Source organism: Podarcis melisellensis (genome assembly GCF_964234715.1).
Source record: "Podarcis melisellensis genome assembly, chromosome: 9".
Taxonomy (NCBI): Eukaryota; Metazoa; Chordata; class Lepidosauria; order Squamata; family Lacertidae; genus Podarcis; species Podarcis melisellensis.
In genome coordinates this window covers 3251284-3269513 of record NC_138541.1, presented here as the reverse complement: position 1 = coordinate 3269513, position 18230 = coordinate 3251284, and the positions used below count along the sequence as shown (strand labels likewise).

At 42.4% G+C, this 18230-nt stretch overlaps 1 protein-coding gene across 1 annotated transcript; it reads right to left on the bottom strand.

Annotated features, from left to right (window-relative positions):
- Positions 1-971: 971 nt before the first annotated feature.
- On the bottom strand, positions 972-17812 carry LOC309377706 (uncharacterized protein). Its single transcript, XM_081925398.1, has 8 exons — positions 17746-17812; positions 17495-17551; positions 16760-16879; positions 10845-10943; positions 9460-9546; positions 5550-5713; positions 3305-3414; positions 972-1265 (listed from the first exon to the last, which is right to left on the bottom strand). The coding sequence occupies exons 1-8, from the start codon at positions 17765-17767 to the stop codon at positions 1091-1093; spliced, it is 834 nt and encodes a 277-aa protein (XP_081781524.1). The 5' UTR covers positions 17768-17812; the 3' UTR covers positions 972-1090.
- Positions 17813-18230: the final 418 nt, after the last annotated feature.

The window sequence follows — 18230 nt, the reverse complement described above, 5'->3', positions numbered from 1 at the left end:
GCAAAACAAAAAACAAAAACAAAACAAAACAAAAACTTCACTTATTGGGAAAATATTTGCTTTGCCATTGTGTGCAGCTCATCAGGCCCTGGAGATTTGAATTCATTCAAAGTAGCTACTGTAGGTGTTCTCTTGCCACTTCTTTCTCTTTCTTGGGCCCCAATTCCTTCCTTCCATTGTTCATTCAATTCTCTCCAGACTAGGCACTGTTTTCCTTTCGTGTGAAGACAGAGGCACAGGAGGTTGCATGCTGCAATAGTGTGGCAGGAGAGGGTGGGAAGTGTGGCAGGAAGATTCAAGGACAATCAAAGAAACATTTCAGCATTTGAGTGTAGTATAATCAGGTATTGTATCGTATTCACCTCCTCCAGTGTGTTCTAGCCAATTTCATGCATAGATCTTTTTCCTGCTGACACTACTGCAGTGATATTACAACAGGTGTCAAAGACAGGAAGAGGCACCCAGACACAGCAGCTGCTGCTTACAGCGAACACCTGATGCTCTACACAAAGAAGCGCCTGCTTGATCGTGGCACCCACAAAGATCAGCAGAGCTCTTTCTTGGCATTTCCTGGCAGTTGGTCACTGAGTGTTAGTTTTGTTCTGACTGCTGTGGTGGCTGAAATTTAGATGACTATTTGGAAGGTTTAGTTGTTGTTAGTTATTCAGGCTAATGACTTCATCAAATTCATAAAGGTATGAACGAACAAAATGTGCACCAATTTTTAAATAAATAAATACATGACAATTCAATTTCTGTCCCCTGGGTGATAGAAAAGCATTTCTACCCTAAATGCTTCAGGAAAGAGAGGGCTCTGATCCTGTTAGATAAACCTTGATCTAATACCACAGGAGTCCTTTCCAGACCTTGTAACATATTAGTAATCAAAAGGACAAACTAGAAACCAGATCTATCTGTTCTAACATTGCTAGGTAGATAAACACAATTAATCTATTGAAACGTACACAGACTGAATTCTTCCACACTTTATTTCACTGCCCAACTAAGCCTTTGCAGGTGTAAAACAATGGCTCTTTTCCAGCCTTAGAATAGCAGGATTGACAAAGTGGCATAGATTGCAGATGATCAGTTATTTCATCCACTTTTGAATAGGATTCCTTTTGCAGATGCACCGTTTTAGGTCGTGGCAATAAACATCACGCCAACATCTATAAATATGCTCACAGCCCCTTTTGATGATGACACAGTTGGTTGTATCCGGTTTTGCAGGACCTTTATTTGCTGGAAGATTATAATCCCAGTAACTGAAAAGGAGAGGAGAAACTACTCAGTCTGTATACTTACTTTATTCTGTACCTACTAGAATGAAATGCTTGCCTATCCTCCACACACTTATTCATTATTTTTACAGTAACCCAGAGGAGTAACATTCAGAGAAGAATTCTCTTATGGTCTAGTGCACTCCCATGCCTCTCTGCTCTACCCTGTAGTCAGAGCTTACACACTTTCTGCACTACCACCAACACCAGATGAGTCTCATTTTGTTCCCTGTATTGCAAGTTTTTAATGATTGAATTTTTAAATGTTTTCATATATGTTGTGAACTGCCCAGAATGGTTGGGGGAAACTAGCAGATGGGTGGGGTATTATTAATATTAGTGTCTGATTGGAAGGCAAATCATGTGCTAGCCTGCAGAAACACGTACATCCAGCCAGCCCTTATTGTGCTTTCCTCAGGAAAATAAGGGGGGGAAATATTCTTGCAGGCAAACCCTATAAATTAATAAATGGTAGGATTTTGATTATTTGGAGTGTTGAAGGGAAGATTGCAGGCCAGTGGAAAAATACAGGCTAAGCCTCCTTTCCAAGGCAGTACCTCACCTGTGACAAAGTTGCACGGTGTGATGGCCTGGGACTCGGGCTCAGACTCGGAACCAGAGGAGTCTCAGTCTAAACCGGATCCTTTGCCTCAGGCATCATCTGAACCAAGTCTATGGCCTGATCCTGAAGAGTCCCAGTCTGCACAGGTTCCCCTGCAACAAACACCAGCTGGGCCGAGTCAGGGCCTGAGCCTGCCCTGGCTCCAGATGCGGGGATGACCTCGTTGCCTTCAGCTGGGCCATCACTTACAGCTGCTCCACCACCAGTTGGGTCAGGGGAGGCTGAGGTGGCCTCTGGGTCTAGTAACCCACCAGTGTCTACCGAGATGCAGAGACTGAAGTCTGAGAGAAGGAGAGGCCTTCAGGCGAGACAGGGAGGTGAGTCACCGGGGGATCAGGACCAGCTGTTACCCTGACAAAGATAAAAGGCTGTCGGACCCCACCCCAGGTTGTGGGAGCAACATTGCTGTTTGCTAGAACCTGCCTGAGACCTGACCTTGCCTGGTTTCCTGCCTCGTGTCCTGCCTTGGCCCTGTCGGACTGACTCCTCCTGGAACCCTTGGATTCAGGACCGGACCTGGACCGCGTTGCTCGGGTTACCCCTGGGGCCAGCACACACAGCTTACAGAGAGGGCAATCCTAATCTTAATCAGGTCCACCAAGCATTTTGAAGGTAGCATTTTCCAGTCTTTGTCTTTTGTCCATTCAGAGAACAAAGCAGGAGACGACAGAGAGGAAACAGGGGTTGTGGGAGGTGTGTCTACCATTGGCAAGTGCCACAGCTCAGTAGCAGAGCATCTGATTTGAAAGCAGAAAGTCATTTTATGACTTACTAAATGTGTGCTCTATGTTTATGCTAGGGAAGTTGGGAAGAACCTTTGAAAGTGGGATACTTTGGAGTTCACTGGGAAGGGGCATTTTTCAGAGTTTATAGCTGACATTTCCACACTTTTCTTTGTTGCTCTTTTGCTATCTTAAATCTCTGCTGGGGTGCTCTCATCAAAGAGTACTCACCCCACACTTGGGTCTTGGTTTCCAGGATTCCCAACACACAGTGTGGGCTGCCTTTGCACTCTGATTAAAGCACCAGAGAAGCTTGAAAAGCAATTGCTTTGGTGCACCCCAGGTCCCTTCCCTCTGGATTGCAGGAGGAAGTGGAAGGGTGGTGGCAGCAACGGCCAGAGAATAAATCCCACTGGTTGCGCTGCAGGGTTGTTGTGTTGCAGCTGGGCAACAAAGGTGGTGTGAGAGGCTCATTTAATCACACCTTTCCTGCCCGTGCATTTTGTTCTTTTCTATTTTAATTTTGTATTTTGTAAAGCACTTTGAAGCCCTCTGGAAACTAATTGGAATATAAATTATATCATCATAATAAATAAAAATATAAGCACATATATATCTTGGCTCTCTTCAAATACTTATTGGTTATGAAAGCTCCCAGGTGATGAAGAATCTAGACTTACAGTTTCTTGATTCTAAACGATCTATCATAGCACTGCCATTCTGAGCCTACCATCGAAACGCCAATAAAATAATCGGTCGGTTTGTTCTTCACTCTGGATACAGCAAAGGCCTACAACACAGAAAAAAAGAAATTCTAGTTTTCCTCTTAAAACTTTCCACATAATGCCCCTTCCCCAGGAAGACAAAGTAGACTATATATTGTTCTGTGTGTAGCAGTAGCTCACAGTGGCAGGATTTATCATAAACTACAGTATACACAGCCGTTCAAATACCTGAATGCAGCCATCTTGACTCAAACATGGGGAGCTCACTACATCACTGGAAACTCTGCAAAGTCATTGTATATTTATGGAGAAAACCCTCCACCAAGGGCAGAGACTGCAAGCACAATGATGTGTCTTTTTCTTCTCTGTTTTGCTGTGATGCTCACTCTTGTATGATAGGGCTGCCATAAGTTTGAATTTTCCCAGACATCACCAGGATTTCAAAGGTAGAATAGAGATCCCATGGGGAATTTCTGAAATGTTGCGCTATGCCCTGGATCTTAGGGAAGTCAATTGAAAAAAATCGCCATTGTTTTTTACATTTTTTTTGTAGCTGAAACTGACACAATGGCTGCTACACTGGCAGACCCTGTGCTCATAAAACCTTAAAACGTGCCAGTTGGTGTTCAGGTGAATACAGGTTAAGAGGGGTAGAGAGTGCTTTTGTGGATACAAATGTTTACGAGATTCCTTTGGGGAAAACATATATCCCTTTGGATAAGCAAGAAAAAATAGAGGGGTGAGTATGTTTATATCTTTTCAGTCCTTTTCAGGAGGTCTGAAAAGAATGGGGAAGGCCAATAAGAATGATAAGGCGGAAACGAAGGAGCAAAAATGCCTAGGTCTTGGTCTCAGTGAGCAGCAGAAAACTTCAGCTGGTGAAAAATGCAATGGCCAGATTGATGACCAGAACAAGTTCCCCTTAGGAACCCACCATACCCTGGGCCTCTCTCTCTTTTATTATTATTGAAGATTTTATTAGACAAACAGATTCTAAAAATACGTGCAATACCAACAAAATAACATTCACTATGTTATAAAGATGATAAAGAATATAAATGTAAAAAGAAAAGAATGGGGAAGAACAGAAGAAAGAAAAAACAAAGCGAAAGAAGAAGAATGAAAGTGTGAATAAAGGCAAAGACATAATGATATCCACTGTTTGAGTCAGCAAAGAAAAGAAACTTCCGACCATAGCCAGTGTACTAATTTACAATTAAACTATTATTTACACAGTTGTGCGAAGTTGTTTTTCGTTAACTTAATTTAACTTTATCTAACAAATACTTTATATTGCATGGCTCATTCAATAGCTGCCAGAAAGCATCTGAGGCCTTTCTCAATGTCCCCCACCCCTGAGAAGTTAGGAGGATTGCAAAAAGAGAAGGGGCCTTTGCTGTGGTGGCTCCCCAATTATGGCATGTTCTTCCCAGAGAGGCTTCCTTTGTGCCATCATTACATGCCTTTAGGCAAAGGGCAAAGCCATTCCTCTTAATTAATCTATGGCCTGTAGAAGTGTGGGGGAGAGGACTGTTATTATGATCATTATTTTATTATCAGGCTGTCTGTTAGTATACTTTTTTATTATTTCATTGTGTTTCTACCTCTGATATTCTATAATGTGTTTTTAATGTTGCACACCACCCTGGACTCTTTTGATAAAGGAGTATTTCGATAAATGGAATAAATAAATAAATACTAATACTAATATGCCACCTTTTCCTCCAAAAGAGCTCAAGGTGCTGCATGACCTTCTCGTCTCCCCATTTGTCCTTACGACAGTCCCGTGGGGTAAGGTGGGATGAAAGGCAGTCCTGATCAGAAAGCTTCATGGCAGAGTGGGGATTCAAATCCCGGTTTCCCAGGTCTCATTATTCCTGGTCTCTCCATACAATTGTATTGTGAACTTGAGTACTTGAAAAGAGGTTTCTGACTCTTGCTCATGGAGCAGAGGAGCAGGAAGCCATAATGTTCCCACTTACACATGATGGCAAGTTACCCAGAGGATCAGGATGGAGCAGCATCCTGCTGTGATGGGTCAATCCTACCTCTTATATATGAAATGTATATATAATGCCAGAGGTGCAGCAAAAAATGTCTGTCCCTTACCAGTCTCTACAACCACAGCAGACGCTGAAATCTACCCCCAAAGTCACACTCCTCCATTGTCTCTTAATAATTTATTCCATGATCTGCTCACCTCCTCCTCATCATTTTCAACACATAACAATTTTGTATCGTATTTCATGCTGTTGCAGAGTTGTATGCACTGTTTCCAAGTCCTTGGGGTGGCAATGAAGTCAAATAAATATAGGGCTCCATGCCAAACAATCCATTCCTCAGCTAACTTGCGGTGAATGTCATCTTTGAGCAATGCCCAGAATGTGTGAGGAATAAAAAGAGAGAAAGGACAAGTGAGGTTTTCGGAGAAGCCAGCTTGTAGGACTCTGCAGAGTTTAAAACACTGATATTAGGGGGAATATCAGTGCTTGGGAGCACCTTGGGAGCACCTTGGGTGTGGGAACCACCCCCACTGAAGAAAATCTAGCCTTGTCCTCAAAGACCCACTGGCTACACACTTAAAGGATAAAGTTGCTCAACTTCAGAGTGCATTTGTTTCTCCAAATGTTGCATCTCCAGTTGAAGAACCCCGTGCCTCTATAGAGGATGTTTAGTGGGGTCAGTTTCACCTTATGCAATTAGCTGATGTGGAGAAGGAACTGGCAGCAATGCATCCAACCCCATCGCCCCTCAACTCCAATCCCTCCTGGCTTATCATATCTATCAGAGGGGGCTGACTGGTTGGGTCCAGATTGTGGTTAATGCTTTGCTACATGAGGGGGTGGTCCCTGCAGCATTGAAAGAAGCAGTGGTGTGACCACTCCTAAAGAAAGCAGCTCTGGCCCCTCTGGATTGGAACAGCTATGGGCCATTGCCAATGTTCCCTTTTGGGGGAAGGTACAGGAGAGAGTCACTAGCCAGCTTCTTCTAACAGATTTGGGTCAGCAGCCCAAAGTACTGTACCAGACACAGGGGACTTCCGGGTTGGAGCCTCCGGCAATGGCGGAGCTTCTCCGATCGGGAGGAACTTGCTCCGTGAAAAGCAGGGTCTGACTGCCACGGCGAAGGCGGAGACCCATAGAAATCACAGGCGGGAGAAGCCTGTGAACTTGGGATTCGGCTGGCACCTTTTGCGCCTTCCCTACTCTCGGGGAAACCCTGTTTTGGGGATCCGGAGCGACGTGGGGTGAGTGGCGTGGTGCTTTGAATCGGCTGCTTCTTTCACGGAGTGAAGCCGCATTGCTGCTGCCGGAGAGCGCTGACTTTTTCCTGTGGACAATTGGATTTTAAACAACTACCCATGAGTAGAACGGAAAATTGGATCTTTAAATACTTTAATTTGGCACCGAAGCGGGAAGGTTCTAAACAGGAAGTCCGCCTTCCGCTTTTGTAAATAGACTGAAGCAAAGACGTTACAAGCTAATGTCTCTGAAAGCTTTTGACAAAGAATTAAATTTCCATCGGCTAAAAATACAAAACCCCCCTTGGAAGCAGGAAGAGGGGGAAAGTTTTGGACTAGTGAGCCTGCAGGAGAGAGTGAAAATCAAATTACCACTGCTCTGAACCTGGGAATGGACTGCCAGATGACATTTGGGGAATGTTCATTGACAGAACGGATTTGACAGTTAGCTAAAATAAGAAAGATACTGTTTCCATTGTACTCTTCTGCGTTCAAAAAAAGGAGGAAAAAGTAACTGAAAATCGAAACTATTTTTCTGCTTGAAAGAATTGATACAAGTGGAGACTGTTTCCCTCTAGAGGGAGCATGTGAAACTGTTACAGGAGTGTAACAGGGAGATCTCCAGCTGCAAGATAAGGATTCTGAGAACCAGAGATTGACCTTGGACCATTCAAAATGTTGATAGGAGAAGCCCATTGTGACTGTATTATATAAGCTAAACTATTCGCTGGAACGGCTTCATAAAAAGACAGATGACACGATTTTTAAAATTGATAACTTGGAACAGAAAGTGACTAATTTGAGTCAAAAAGCAAGCACCAACACAGAAATAATTCAGGACTCGGCACAGGAATATACCTTGGCAGGACAAATGGTGGAGGAAAAGGAGAAAGCTGCTGTTGTGAAACCTAAAGTAGTTCAAGCGGGATCCTCAATTTTACAGAAGCAAATTGAGGACTATAAATTGAGGCCTTGCATGATTGAATCTAGCAAGAGTCAGATTTTGAGGATTGGATCCCGTCTTGGACAGAAGAAGGAAAGTTGGAAAGATCCCTCTATCCAGGGATTAACTGACTTTTGGGACATGGGCTTGGGTTTGGAGGAGTTTGAAGTTTTGGGGGCCTTTAGACTTGGAGGAATTCTGAAATACATCCTGAAACACTTTATGGACCTTAGCTTTAACTATGGGAATTTGGCTGAACTGTCCAGAAGGAATAAAAGTACTGTTAAGTTGGAGTTTTCCCAAGATTTGCTCCTGAGCATTAAAGAATATGAAGAAGACCCGCAGAAGGGACTTGGAAAAGAATTAAGAGCCTCAGACATAAGATCTCCAGGTTGATGGACTATATGGAACTAACGGAAAGTACTGGCAGAATCCGAAACCGGGGATAGGAGATGGTGGAAGAAGACTGGGAAATTTAAAGTTTATATTTAGAAATATTGTAAAAGTAATGACTGCTAGAAAAATGGTGGAATGACATTTTATGGATTTAGCAGAAATGTTATAAGAAGTTAAGTATATATAAGTAATTTAGTCTTAATGGGAAATAAGGTTAAAAAATATGTTATTTATAATATGATAGAAAATAGAGAAAGACGGAAAGGATTTGCTGAAACAATTAGTAGAAGTGGGATACAAAATGGGAGGTGTGAGGAGGTCGAGGAAATAAGGGAATGAAGGATAGAATATGGAAAAGGAGAGATGTTTTTTAAATTGTTTTTGTTTTGCTTTATTTATGTGTTTAGTTTGATGGGCTTAGGTTGGGTTTTATATTGTTTATATATTGTACTGTATTGTTTTTGTTTTTCTTCTCTTTTGTTTTTTTCCTTTCTTGTCTTTCTTTTTCTTTCTTTTCCCTTTTTGTAACTATTAAAAGTAATAAATATTTTTTTAGAAAAAGTACCAGACACAGACTGAGAGGGGCAAGGGAGCTCCACCAGGTCTCATGTGAAATTTGACCTTGCTGTAGCCAATTCCTTCCAGACAGTTTCAGAACCGTTTTTGAGTACAGAGTAATATACCAAAATAAAAAAAAACCTAGAATGACCCACTATTTGAACAGTAGGAAAGAAAAGATAGGAAACAAAAGATGTACTACTGGCATGATGGGAAAGAAAATACTTTTTTCTTATTTCACAGGCTCCTCTGTCCTTCCGCAGGATGAATTCCCTTAGCATAGAAAGGAGGACATGTGGGGACTGGTCATTGATTCATGAGTCAGGCACAGTATTTGGCCTGCAGGACAAGTGCCTCAACAGACAAATCAGCCTCCTGATTTCATCATGCTAATACACCCACTTGTTCCTCAAAGGACTATGGGATTAACCAGACATCCGTAATACTACTACTACTAATAATAATTTATTTATACCCCGCCCATCTGGCTAGGTTTCCACCGAAATGGAGCTTTGCCCAGAAAGGCTCAACAACATGGCCTCTTTGACTGTGTCCAGATTATTAATAATCCTGCACATAATAGAGAACTTGTACATTGTACACAGAGAACTTGTGACTTTCCCTATGTTGCTGGTTCTAAAAAATGTTGGGAGCCTCCATGAGGACATTCTTCTTGAGACCGTCACCCTGCAATTTCACAGGGAAGAGCCCTAGTGGGCCAGAGCTAGTATGCTCATCCCTACAGCCCTCTGCGCATGTGCTCACTTAAAACACCTGAAGAGAGCTAGTCATTCTCTGTTTCCAGGTGCGCTAATCTGACTGATATTTCAGAACGGGATTGGCACCAGAATGTGCCATTCTAGCGTGTAATGGAATAGAGAAGTCCGTCCCAATGGTTCTGAAATCGCCTATTGCCTCAAAGGTTCTGGCACCTTGACCTTGACCAATAAAAGTGGTTTCTGAGTAACTTACTAATAGCCTGCTGTAGTTCACTGATTTTCTTTCTCTCTTCGGCTATTGCCATAGATATATTCTCAGCTTTCTTGAATTTTGTGATATCTAAGAGAGTTGCAACAATTGAATTTAGGAAGAATCTCAAACAGCCATGCACAGATACTGAACCGCCATGTTTCTCAAAATATAATATTAAACTTTCATATATAGGAACCTAGGAAGTTGTCTTATACAGAATCAGACCATTCATTAATCTAGATGAGAATTGTCAGTGCTGACTAGCAATGGCTTTCCAGGGCTTCTGAAAGAGGTCATTCCCACCTCTGCCTGGTAATGCGGAAAATTGAACCTGGGGCCTTTTTTAACACAACAACAACAATGGCATTTGCACGTCCACTCAGCTGCAGTCCTTTCCTGGAGTTTCTGGATAGCTCAGTCAGTAGAGCATGAGACTCTTAATCTCAGGGTTGTGGATTTGAACCCCCCATTGGGTGAAAGATTCTTGCACTGCATGGGGTTGAGCTAGAAGACCCTTGTGATCCCTTCCAACTCTGCAACTCCAAAACGTCGGTTAATCAGCCTCGTATAACCAACATGTTTAATTCTAAATAATGCATTAAGGTGTTCAATGCACCTTAGAGTATGCTGTCCTGCTAGACTCAGCTACATTGGGAAGAAATAGGTAATCAAGCCTAGTGTTTTTCCCAAGGCTACTTGAGAAGCTTAGTATGTGATGAGGTTTGATCTGGTTGCTCAAGCTCAAGCTCTTGAGTTCCTGTACCAATATTCTTGGAAATTACTCCACATTGTTGCTAAGCTACGTTTTCCTGGTTTGATCTGATTGCTCAAGCTCAGCCACATGCTCCTCATGAGCCACTCTTGAGTTCCTGTACCAATCCTCTAGGATATTCCTCTACATTGTTGCTAAGCTACGTTTTCCTGCCGTGCACCTTTTCTGAAGCACATGGATCTGAACTTTGAAGAGTTTGTAAGCAAATCATTCTTTAACTTACCAAGTGTGTGTTCTCGTTTGCTGGGGGAAGAGGGAAACTTTGGAACTCACTTGGAAGAGCCTCTTTTAAAGGTCTAGCAGCCTATACTTTCAGTCTGACATTTGCTGCATATTTTGTGAGTGTAAATCTCTGCTGGGTTCTCTCACCAATGGGTATTTGCCCCAAACTTGGATCTTGGAATTCAGGAATTTTCTTTCTTATATCAATATATATTTTTTCCACTAACACACCACACACACACCATGCTTATGGAGAAGTTAAGAATAGAATGAACTTGAGGCAATCCACCCATTCCTCTTTGACTTCTCTCAACTGAGCAATGAGTAGAAATCACATTTGGTGGGCCATGGAAGGAGCTCCTGAGCAGACAAAAAGTAACATATGACTTACCATCTGCCTGAAAAAGATCCGGATAGTTGGCTTCTACCATTTTTAGAATCTTTGTCGTTCCTTCTTCAAATATGGCTCTCCTTCGCACTTCCTTAATATCTAAAGGTGATGATGGGGAAAGTTGTTCATTGCATGTGGGAGAATAGCTTTTCTCCCCCCAGCACCCCTTTGGAAGGGATTAAGTTGCATTTGGAATGTGACTTCTGTGGTATAAGTTCCAGTTTACAATGTACTTCCCAAAATTTGTAAAGGTAAAATTTCTCCACCAGGAAGACCCATTTTTCAGCCTCAAGATTTTGTTTAGAGTCCTTAGCCCAATATCTTCATTATATATCTCATTTCCCATGCAGGTCTTTAGGGAATTGCTTGGAAAACAGAAGCAGCAGGAAGTCGTAGGGATACAATACTATGTGAGTTTCCTGGGGAAAGAATTTCCGAGTAGAGAAGCCTTTACTGCTATGGCCGCTCATGGTAGGGGCTTTTGAGGGAAAATAATTTGTGAGGACATTTCCCCCATCAGGTTCATGTAGAAGAAAGTGATGTAGGAAAGGAAGGGTGAGACTTTTTGACCCAGCAGGCCAGATCCATCTCTGTTTCCAACCAGATGCATCTCTCCAGATCCATCTCTCTTTCCAACCCCACAGGCTAACTTTGAAAGGTGGTTGGTTGGGACAACTCACTTGTAAATCATCTAATGCTATAATGACATGAGTGTTGACACCTGTCAAAGTTGTTAATGAGCTGAATACTGGGGACAAATGTGTGCTCTCATGGTATCTTGTATATCCTTGTTGCCATGAGATCTCGCAAGTTCATCCCAGAGCCCAGTAAGCAAGTCTGAGAACATAAAGGTCTTTCTGTGCCAAGAAAACCTGGTACTTGAAAGCTCTCTGCCTTGAGAACAATTATTTGTGGGGTTTCAATCAAGTGGTGTTTGACCACATAACGTTGGTAATAATATTTATTAAGTTTTCCATTTTAATAATCCAATAAGAACAACAGTAAAATATTTCAAATTACAATACAATCAAAAAAGGCTAAATATATTGCCAAATTATATATCTTTGGGTGACTTCCCATGCTCTGAATTTTGTGGAGTGCTAATCTAATATCACATTGCATTTCTTAATTAGTCAATAAACTATTCCGATATTAATCCTTCACTTAATTTCCATTTATGTTTACAACCACTGGTCTGTTCAAACTTTCGTCTTCATAGTTCTGTGTGAAATATTTTCCCTTGTTGTTATCCACATTCCAACAATTCCATTTTGGATTTCTGCCAGCAGGAGCCATAATACACCACATCCCAGACAAAAAGATACCATTAGCTCCTGGCAGCCATCTGGAAATCCCCTCTGTAGTCTTGCACTATCTCCCAACATTCTGGTACCTCTGCAAAAACAAAGTAGCTCCAATCCAGAATTTTTTCCTTCCTTCCACTGAGGGAACAGCAGTAGTGTTTTTTCGAACCCAACAGTATTTCAAACTGTTGCCTTTTGGGGGAGGTTTACCAGGTAAAACTGCAAATACATATATATCAAAAGAGAATAAAAAAGGCTCCCCTCCCCCTGGGGCTATACAATTAATCCATCAATTAATTCAACAAGTGAGTCAGTCCTTTGTACTGTTGTTCCTGCTTCTCAGCGATCTTTAGTTTCATTTCTGCTCACGGCGATATTTTAGCTGCATCATTGTCCCACATTAATCCCGGGCAGATATCCAGAACTCTCCTCTTGGTCTCCTTCCAGCTGTTGATGAGGTAATGCCTCCACACTAAAACGATCGCTCCATCAGAAATTCCTTTCATCTTTCCCTTAATGATCATTGCCAGAATCATAGTCAAAATATCATACAGTCCGTTTCGTAATTAAGATAGTGTCCACTTACATATTTGAAGCCATGGTGTTTTGGTGACGACGAAAAGTCTTTCCCCAGATCAAATCCTTCTCAGTAGCTGATTAAATTTGCAAATTATTTTATCTCCACTGGTTCAGGACATGTCTGTCAGTTAAGTCTGAATTTTTATATTAAAAAAGGTGTCCTCTGCCCCTGGTGCTGTCTTTGGAGAGTCGCCACAACCATGCCGTGTACACCCAGCACCCCTTGCCCCCTCTTCCTTCTGGGGTTGGGGGGGTCGAGAGGATAATTACTCCCATATTATCCTCTATTACCATCACAGAAGGGCTCTGGTGTAATTGGCACAGCCGATTGCCATGGCAGACAAACAGGAAGTGCTTGACCACACTAGTGAAACTGCACTAGTTAATTGTGCCCAAGATCTGATTGTACTGTGCCAGCAAAGCCACTTTCAGCCCAGCTCTGAATTCCCATGAGATCTTGTGAGAGCATCCTGGAACCCCTTAAGCAATTCTGAGAATTTAAAAGCTCTTTTTGTGCCAGGAAAACCAGGTGGTTTCATTTTTTTTGCCAATTAATTTTTATTCATTTTCCAATTTTTTAATAGGTTAACAACAAATTAATTCAAATTAAACACACACACACGACTTTCTGCCCCGCTTTAGAGATGCTTCTTTGCTCCTTCGCTGCTCACAGTAAAGTGCTTTAAAAAAATAATAATTCTAATACTTTCCCATCCATTCTCTATTTCAACTGGCTGTGCATGTTCAAATTCTGCTTAGACTTTTATTGAACTATTTTCCCAATTGATCAAATAGAATTGCTCCTCCTTTATCAATCAATACAGCTTGTTCATCATGCCTTTATGCCTTCATGACATTTTAATTGATAATAATAATGATGTGATCTGCTTTAGCCCTAGCATTCTATTCAAGTTTTACAATCCTCACAAACATTGGGGGAAATCTCCTGGTCGACCTTGTTATTTAGTTTCTTTTTCACAAAACAGACCTACACTCTCTACTTTCCCTGGCTTAATGCATTCTGCTCCCATAATTCACTCCTTGGTATGCAGCTTACTAACCCCAACAAACCTTGATCGTATCCTAGGGTTGCCATATTTCAAAAAGTGGATTTTTTTAAAAAAAATTGGTCAAAGCTGTTGGGCTACATACACATACACACACAAATGTGATTTTGAGCTATTTTTAAGGAAATACACCAACACCCACACTTCAGACAAGTCTTTTGTACGTCCAGATTTTCCTGGACAATTTAGCAATTTCCACCTGGACACTGTTTCCGATGGCCAAATCCCAGGTATGTTGGGGAAATTCTGGATGTATGGCAACCCTATTTTACCTATTCTCTAGTCCCCATTACCCCTGTCCATGCCAAATGCTGGAGGGAGAATGAACTTTATACCTGTGAAACATCCAAATCGCTTCTCCCCTTCATATTGCCTGATTCATTCTTGTTTACAAACTACCTCCAAATTTTAATATATCAACTACATAAAACTCAGAACTGCTTCCTCCTCTCTCTCCAATTAGGTGTTGAAAAACATTATTCTCCCACACCAACCACACAAGAGTCACCAGTTCTGTTATGCAACTCTCTTTAAGCAAAAACAGTCTTTGACAGGGTCTCTTCTCTTTAATCTGCTGGCTTCTGTTTGACCCCAATGGCACTGCCTACGGAATACAGAGGCAAGAATGGAACTTGTGAATCTTTACCATGTTATAATGCACTCCCCCACCAGCCCAGTCCACCCCCACCCCATTATGCCACCAAAAACATTACCACCACCTTCTGTCCTTTGTGTCGCCAGACTCAGTCTCCTTTTTCTTTGCATACCCACAGCTTAATGTTCACGACTGCTTCTCCCTCTCTGTCTGGGTCCTTTAATTAACAAAGATAGCATCCTTATTCCGCACAGATGGTTTATCACACTTGACTGTATACCCAGTTATAATCCATCTGCTCCTTTGCACATTCTTTTCCACAGGTCTGGGTAGGTCTGGAGAAGTCCCTCGTAATCCTTTGCAATAACACAACTCCACTCATTCCCTTTAATTGAGCAACTTGGCGAATGCATCCAACATAGTTAATTGGAGTTTTAAACCCTTTCTTCTGGAATCCTTAGAATTCCAATGCTCAGGGGTGGGGGAGCAGCTATAGAAAACCCTTGCAATTAAAACGACTCGAAACATTGTCTGCCCCTTCCTTCTTGAACGGGCTCGTCTTCTCAGGGATAACATCTTTATGAAAGGGGAATCCGAAGCGTAACACAGTTGTAGAATGAGGCTGTCTTTGTTAAACTCCTTCCATTCAGTGGCAATCCATGTTTTAATTCTTGCCATAAGCAGTCCTTATGCAATTTGTCTCAGACGTTCTGCTGCCAAGAATCTCAAGGTTGCCCATCGGAGTCCGTTTCGCAAAAGAGGAGATCATATTTCCAAAGTCCTGTCTCTTCCTCCCCTCCATTCATTCCAAACCACAGTCAATGTTGCCAACCAGGAGAGATTCCCCTACTAAACCATTTACAGTTTTTCCTGAGAGCTCCTCCTCTCCACAACCAATCCTCCTTCAGCACTGCAAGTTGTAAATCTTATATAGCCTCCTCACTCCACAGTGCAAGTTGTAAACTGCATCAAGTCAATTAGAGGCGAGTTCTTCTCCCAGCAAACTCCCCTCCTTCGCAGTCTCAATGCAGTTCACAAAGCAGTTCAAATCTTCACACACCCAGTTTTAGCTCACAGACTTCCAGCCTCATAAATCTCCTTTAACAAACCTTACTTGAAGTGTCTTGAAGAGAGGGTAGATTTTAAACCTTGGAGACATATATACTAGTAAAAACAAAATAATACCTCTTTTATCCATTTTCTACTATGGCAGGAATTTTCAACTGAGACTTGTTCCTTCCATTTCATCTTGTACAGAGCACTCCTTCAGTTTTCAATCCAATATTCCGAATTGCAAAGGTGCCTAATCCTTACAGGGGATGGACACGAAGGCTGCCTCATCTTGACAAGGAGATCCAGACCCAGAGTCCCCTCCCCCATCCACCTGACACTTGGAAGAGAGTCTGTGGGTACTCCAGCCTCCTGATACCCATGGGAGTTGAAGAAAGCATTCCAGCCTTGGGAAGCTCTCCTTCCCCTTTCCTGAGTCTCACTCACTAGCAGGAGAGCTGCCGCCATCTCGCAGACCAGAAAAGGAAACCAATTATGTGTGGGATTTCAACCATCTGCCCAAGGTGGATCATACTGTACCTGCAAAGCCACTTCCAGCCCCGACTTTACCTGCCCCACAGGTGAAGTCATATGAGATCAGCTATAGGGCAGGTGGGCTTGGCTTGGCTGTCCAGGGTTGGGTCCACCCCACTCTCACAGTCCATTTTGTCAAGAAAGGAACAGCTGAAGGCACATATTTACGCTGGGCCATGAACATTAGGAAGGTTTTCTACAGGCTCCCAAAAGCAACAGTCTGGCCCCCAACCTGCTCCATCAGTGAGGTAGTGTAGCTGCTCTGGGTTCTTCTCAGATTTGAGGACCCCAGGCCACAACAGATGGTAGAGATTGCAGTGTGCTCATCCAAGGAAGGGGTTAATCGCCTGAGTACAAAGGAGCAAGGCACATTCCAGAAGAACTCCCAGGGGGAGGGACAGAACTTTCAGGAGACAAACCCAGCACAGATAAAGCTAGCAAATCTCCCGTTTCTCTACTGTGCTATAGACAGAGACCTGAAAGAAAGTGTGGCTATGAATTTCAGATGAGAATGCTTCCTCTCTTCCAACGAAGGAGAAAGGAACAGGGGAATGGGAAATAGGATGGAAGGCTACGAATGTGGGCCCAGGAATTTATGTTGCCGTACAAACCACTTAAAAGTCTTACATGTTTATCTCACCAACTGAAATCAGGGGGTGAAAGGGCTTAGTGGAGACCAGAACCTATCCTTTCCTTTTAAAGGTCTCCACTGAAATGAAGCAAGCAAGAGTGAATTGTAATTCTGCCCATTACCCTTTTATATTTCCCCAGAAGACTGGAACTTACACAGATAGGTCAGCATTGCTGCCGCTATAACGGAGCCCATCAGAAGCACTGTGCCAACATACAGAGAATATGAAGATTCGAAGAATTTTTCCATACGTTGCTTGAAAGGTGCTCGTTTTCCTTGATGGACAGGGAGAGAGAAAATTCTGCTTTAGCCATGAACAGACAACATCCCAGTGCCACCCCAGTCAGGAAATTTTCCCATATACTCTGGCAACCCATCTAGATCGAGACATGGCAGTCAGCTTCCTAAACCCATGGTGGGGGGTTGCTCCACTGTGAAAATCCAGGGGGGCAGACCCTTGGAAGGTAAAGTGGATGAAGGAATCTGGCATGGAAGTATTGCTTCTTGAAGATACTTTTCTGCCCGTGTTCCCTGTCTGGAGGCCTCAGGAGCATGAAGAGACATCACCCGGGACTAGAAGGACCTTGGTCTGACTCAGCAAGCTCTTGCTATGTTCTCATAGAATAATAGACTAAGGCGGAAGGGACTAGTCCAACCCCCTGCAATGCATGAATCTTTCCCCAATGTGGGGCTCAAACAGCTTTCAGTTCAAGCTGAGACTGTTCACTGCCAGCAGCAGGTGGTGGACACAAGCTCAAGTTCATTGCTCCTCAGTTGGACTTGGTGGATGCCCTGGACCTATAGAAGATGCTTGTCCTCACTCTGGTCCACCCCATCATAACTTTCCTTTACTGTTCCTTCCTCCTCTATGTGCTAATGAGCATACAGACCTGATGCTTTTCTTGCTCGATTTGCTGTTCTTTTTTTAGCTTTCACTAGCTTCATACCTATATAAAGACAGCATGAGCATAGTAATATGATGTGGTATATGATATGATCAAGATAGAAATAAACATAGAGCAACAGCCTGAAATATCTCAGCTCTGTCAAGTGTCTACAGTACAATGTACTGGAGGGAACATATCAAGTCAGCAGATCTCTGTGTTCCTGTGAAGAGAAAATAGTAACTGAAGGGATTTACCTGGTAGCTTTTTAAGAGCCATTGAACTGGTTTCTTATTTTAATCGCAACCTGTGAGAGTATGAAGTCAATGCCTTACTTAAAAGCAGAGTCACAATGGGCAATTCATAGGCAGTGTTGCCATGGGGACCCTCTCCCAGTTAATGTAATTGATAGAGTGAATTACTGTAACAATGCACTTACCTGCATTTCTTATCCCTCTGATCTACCTCTCTACAACCCCACTCCTGAATATCATCATCAACATAATTTTACTTGTATGCCACCTTTCCACAGTTAAAAGCAATGCTCAAGGCAGCTTACAACATGACAAGATTTGCATAATTACAAAAGTCCTAAACTATACATAAACCACATCAAAAAAATACACAACCAAAACAATTTCCACATAAATCAAAATCTAAAACTAAGAATACAGCATTAATGTCAGAGTTTAAAATGACATAGGTAAAAAATAACAGCATTTTTAAAAAACCAACAAAAAAC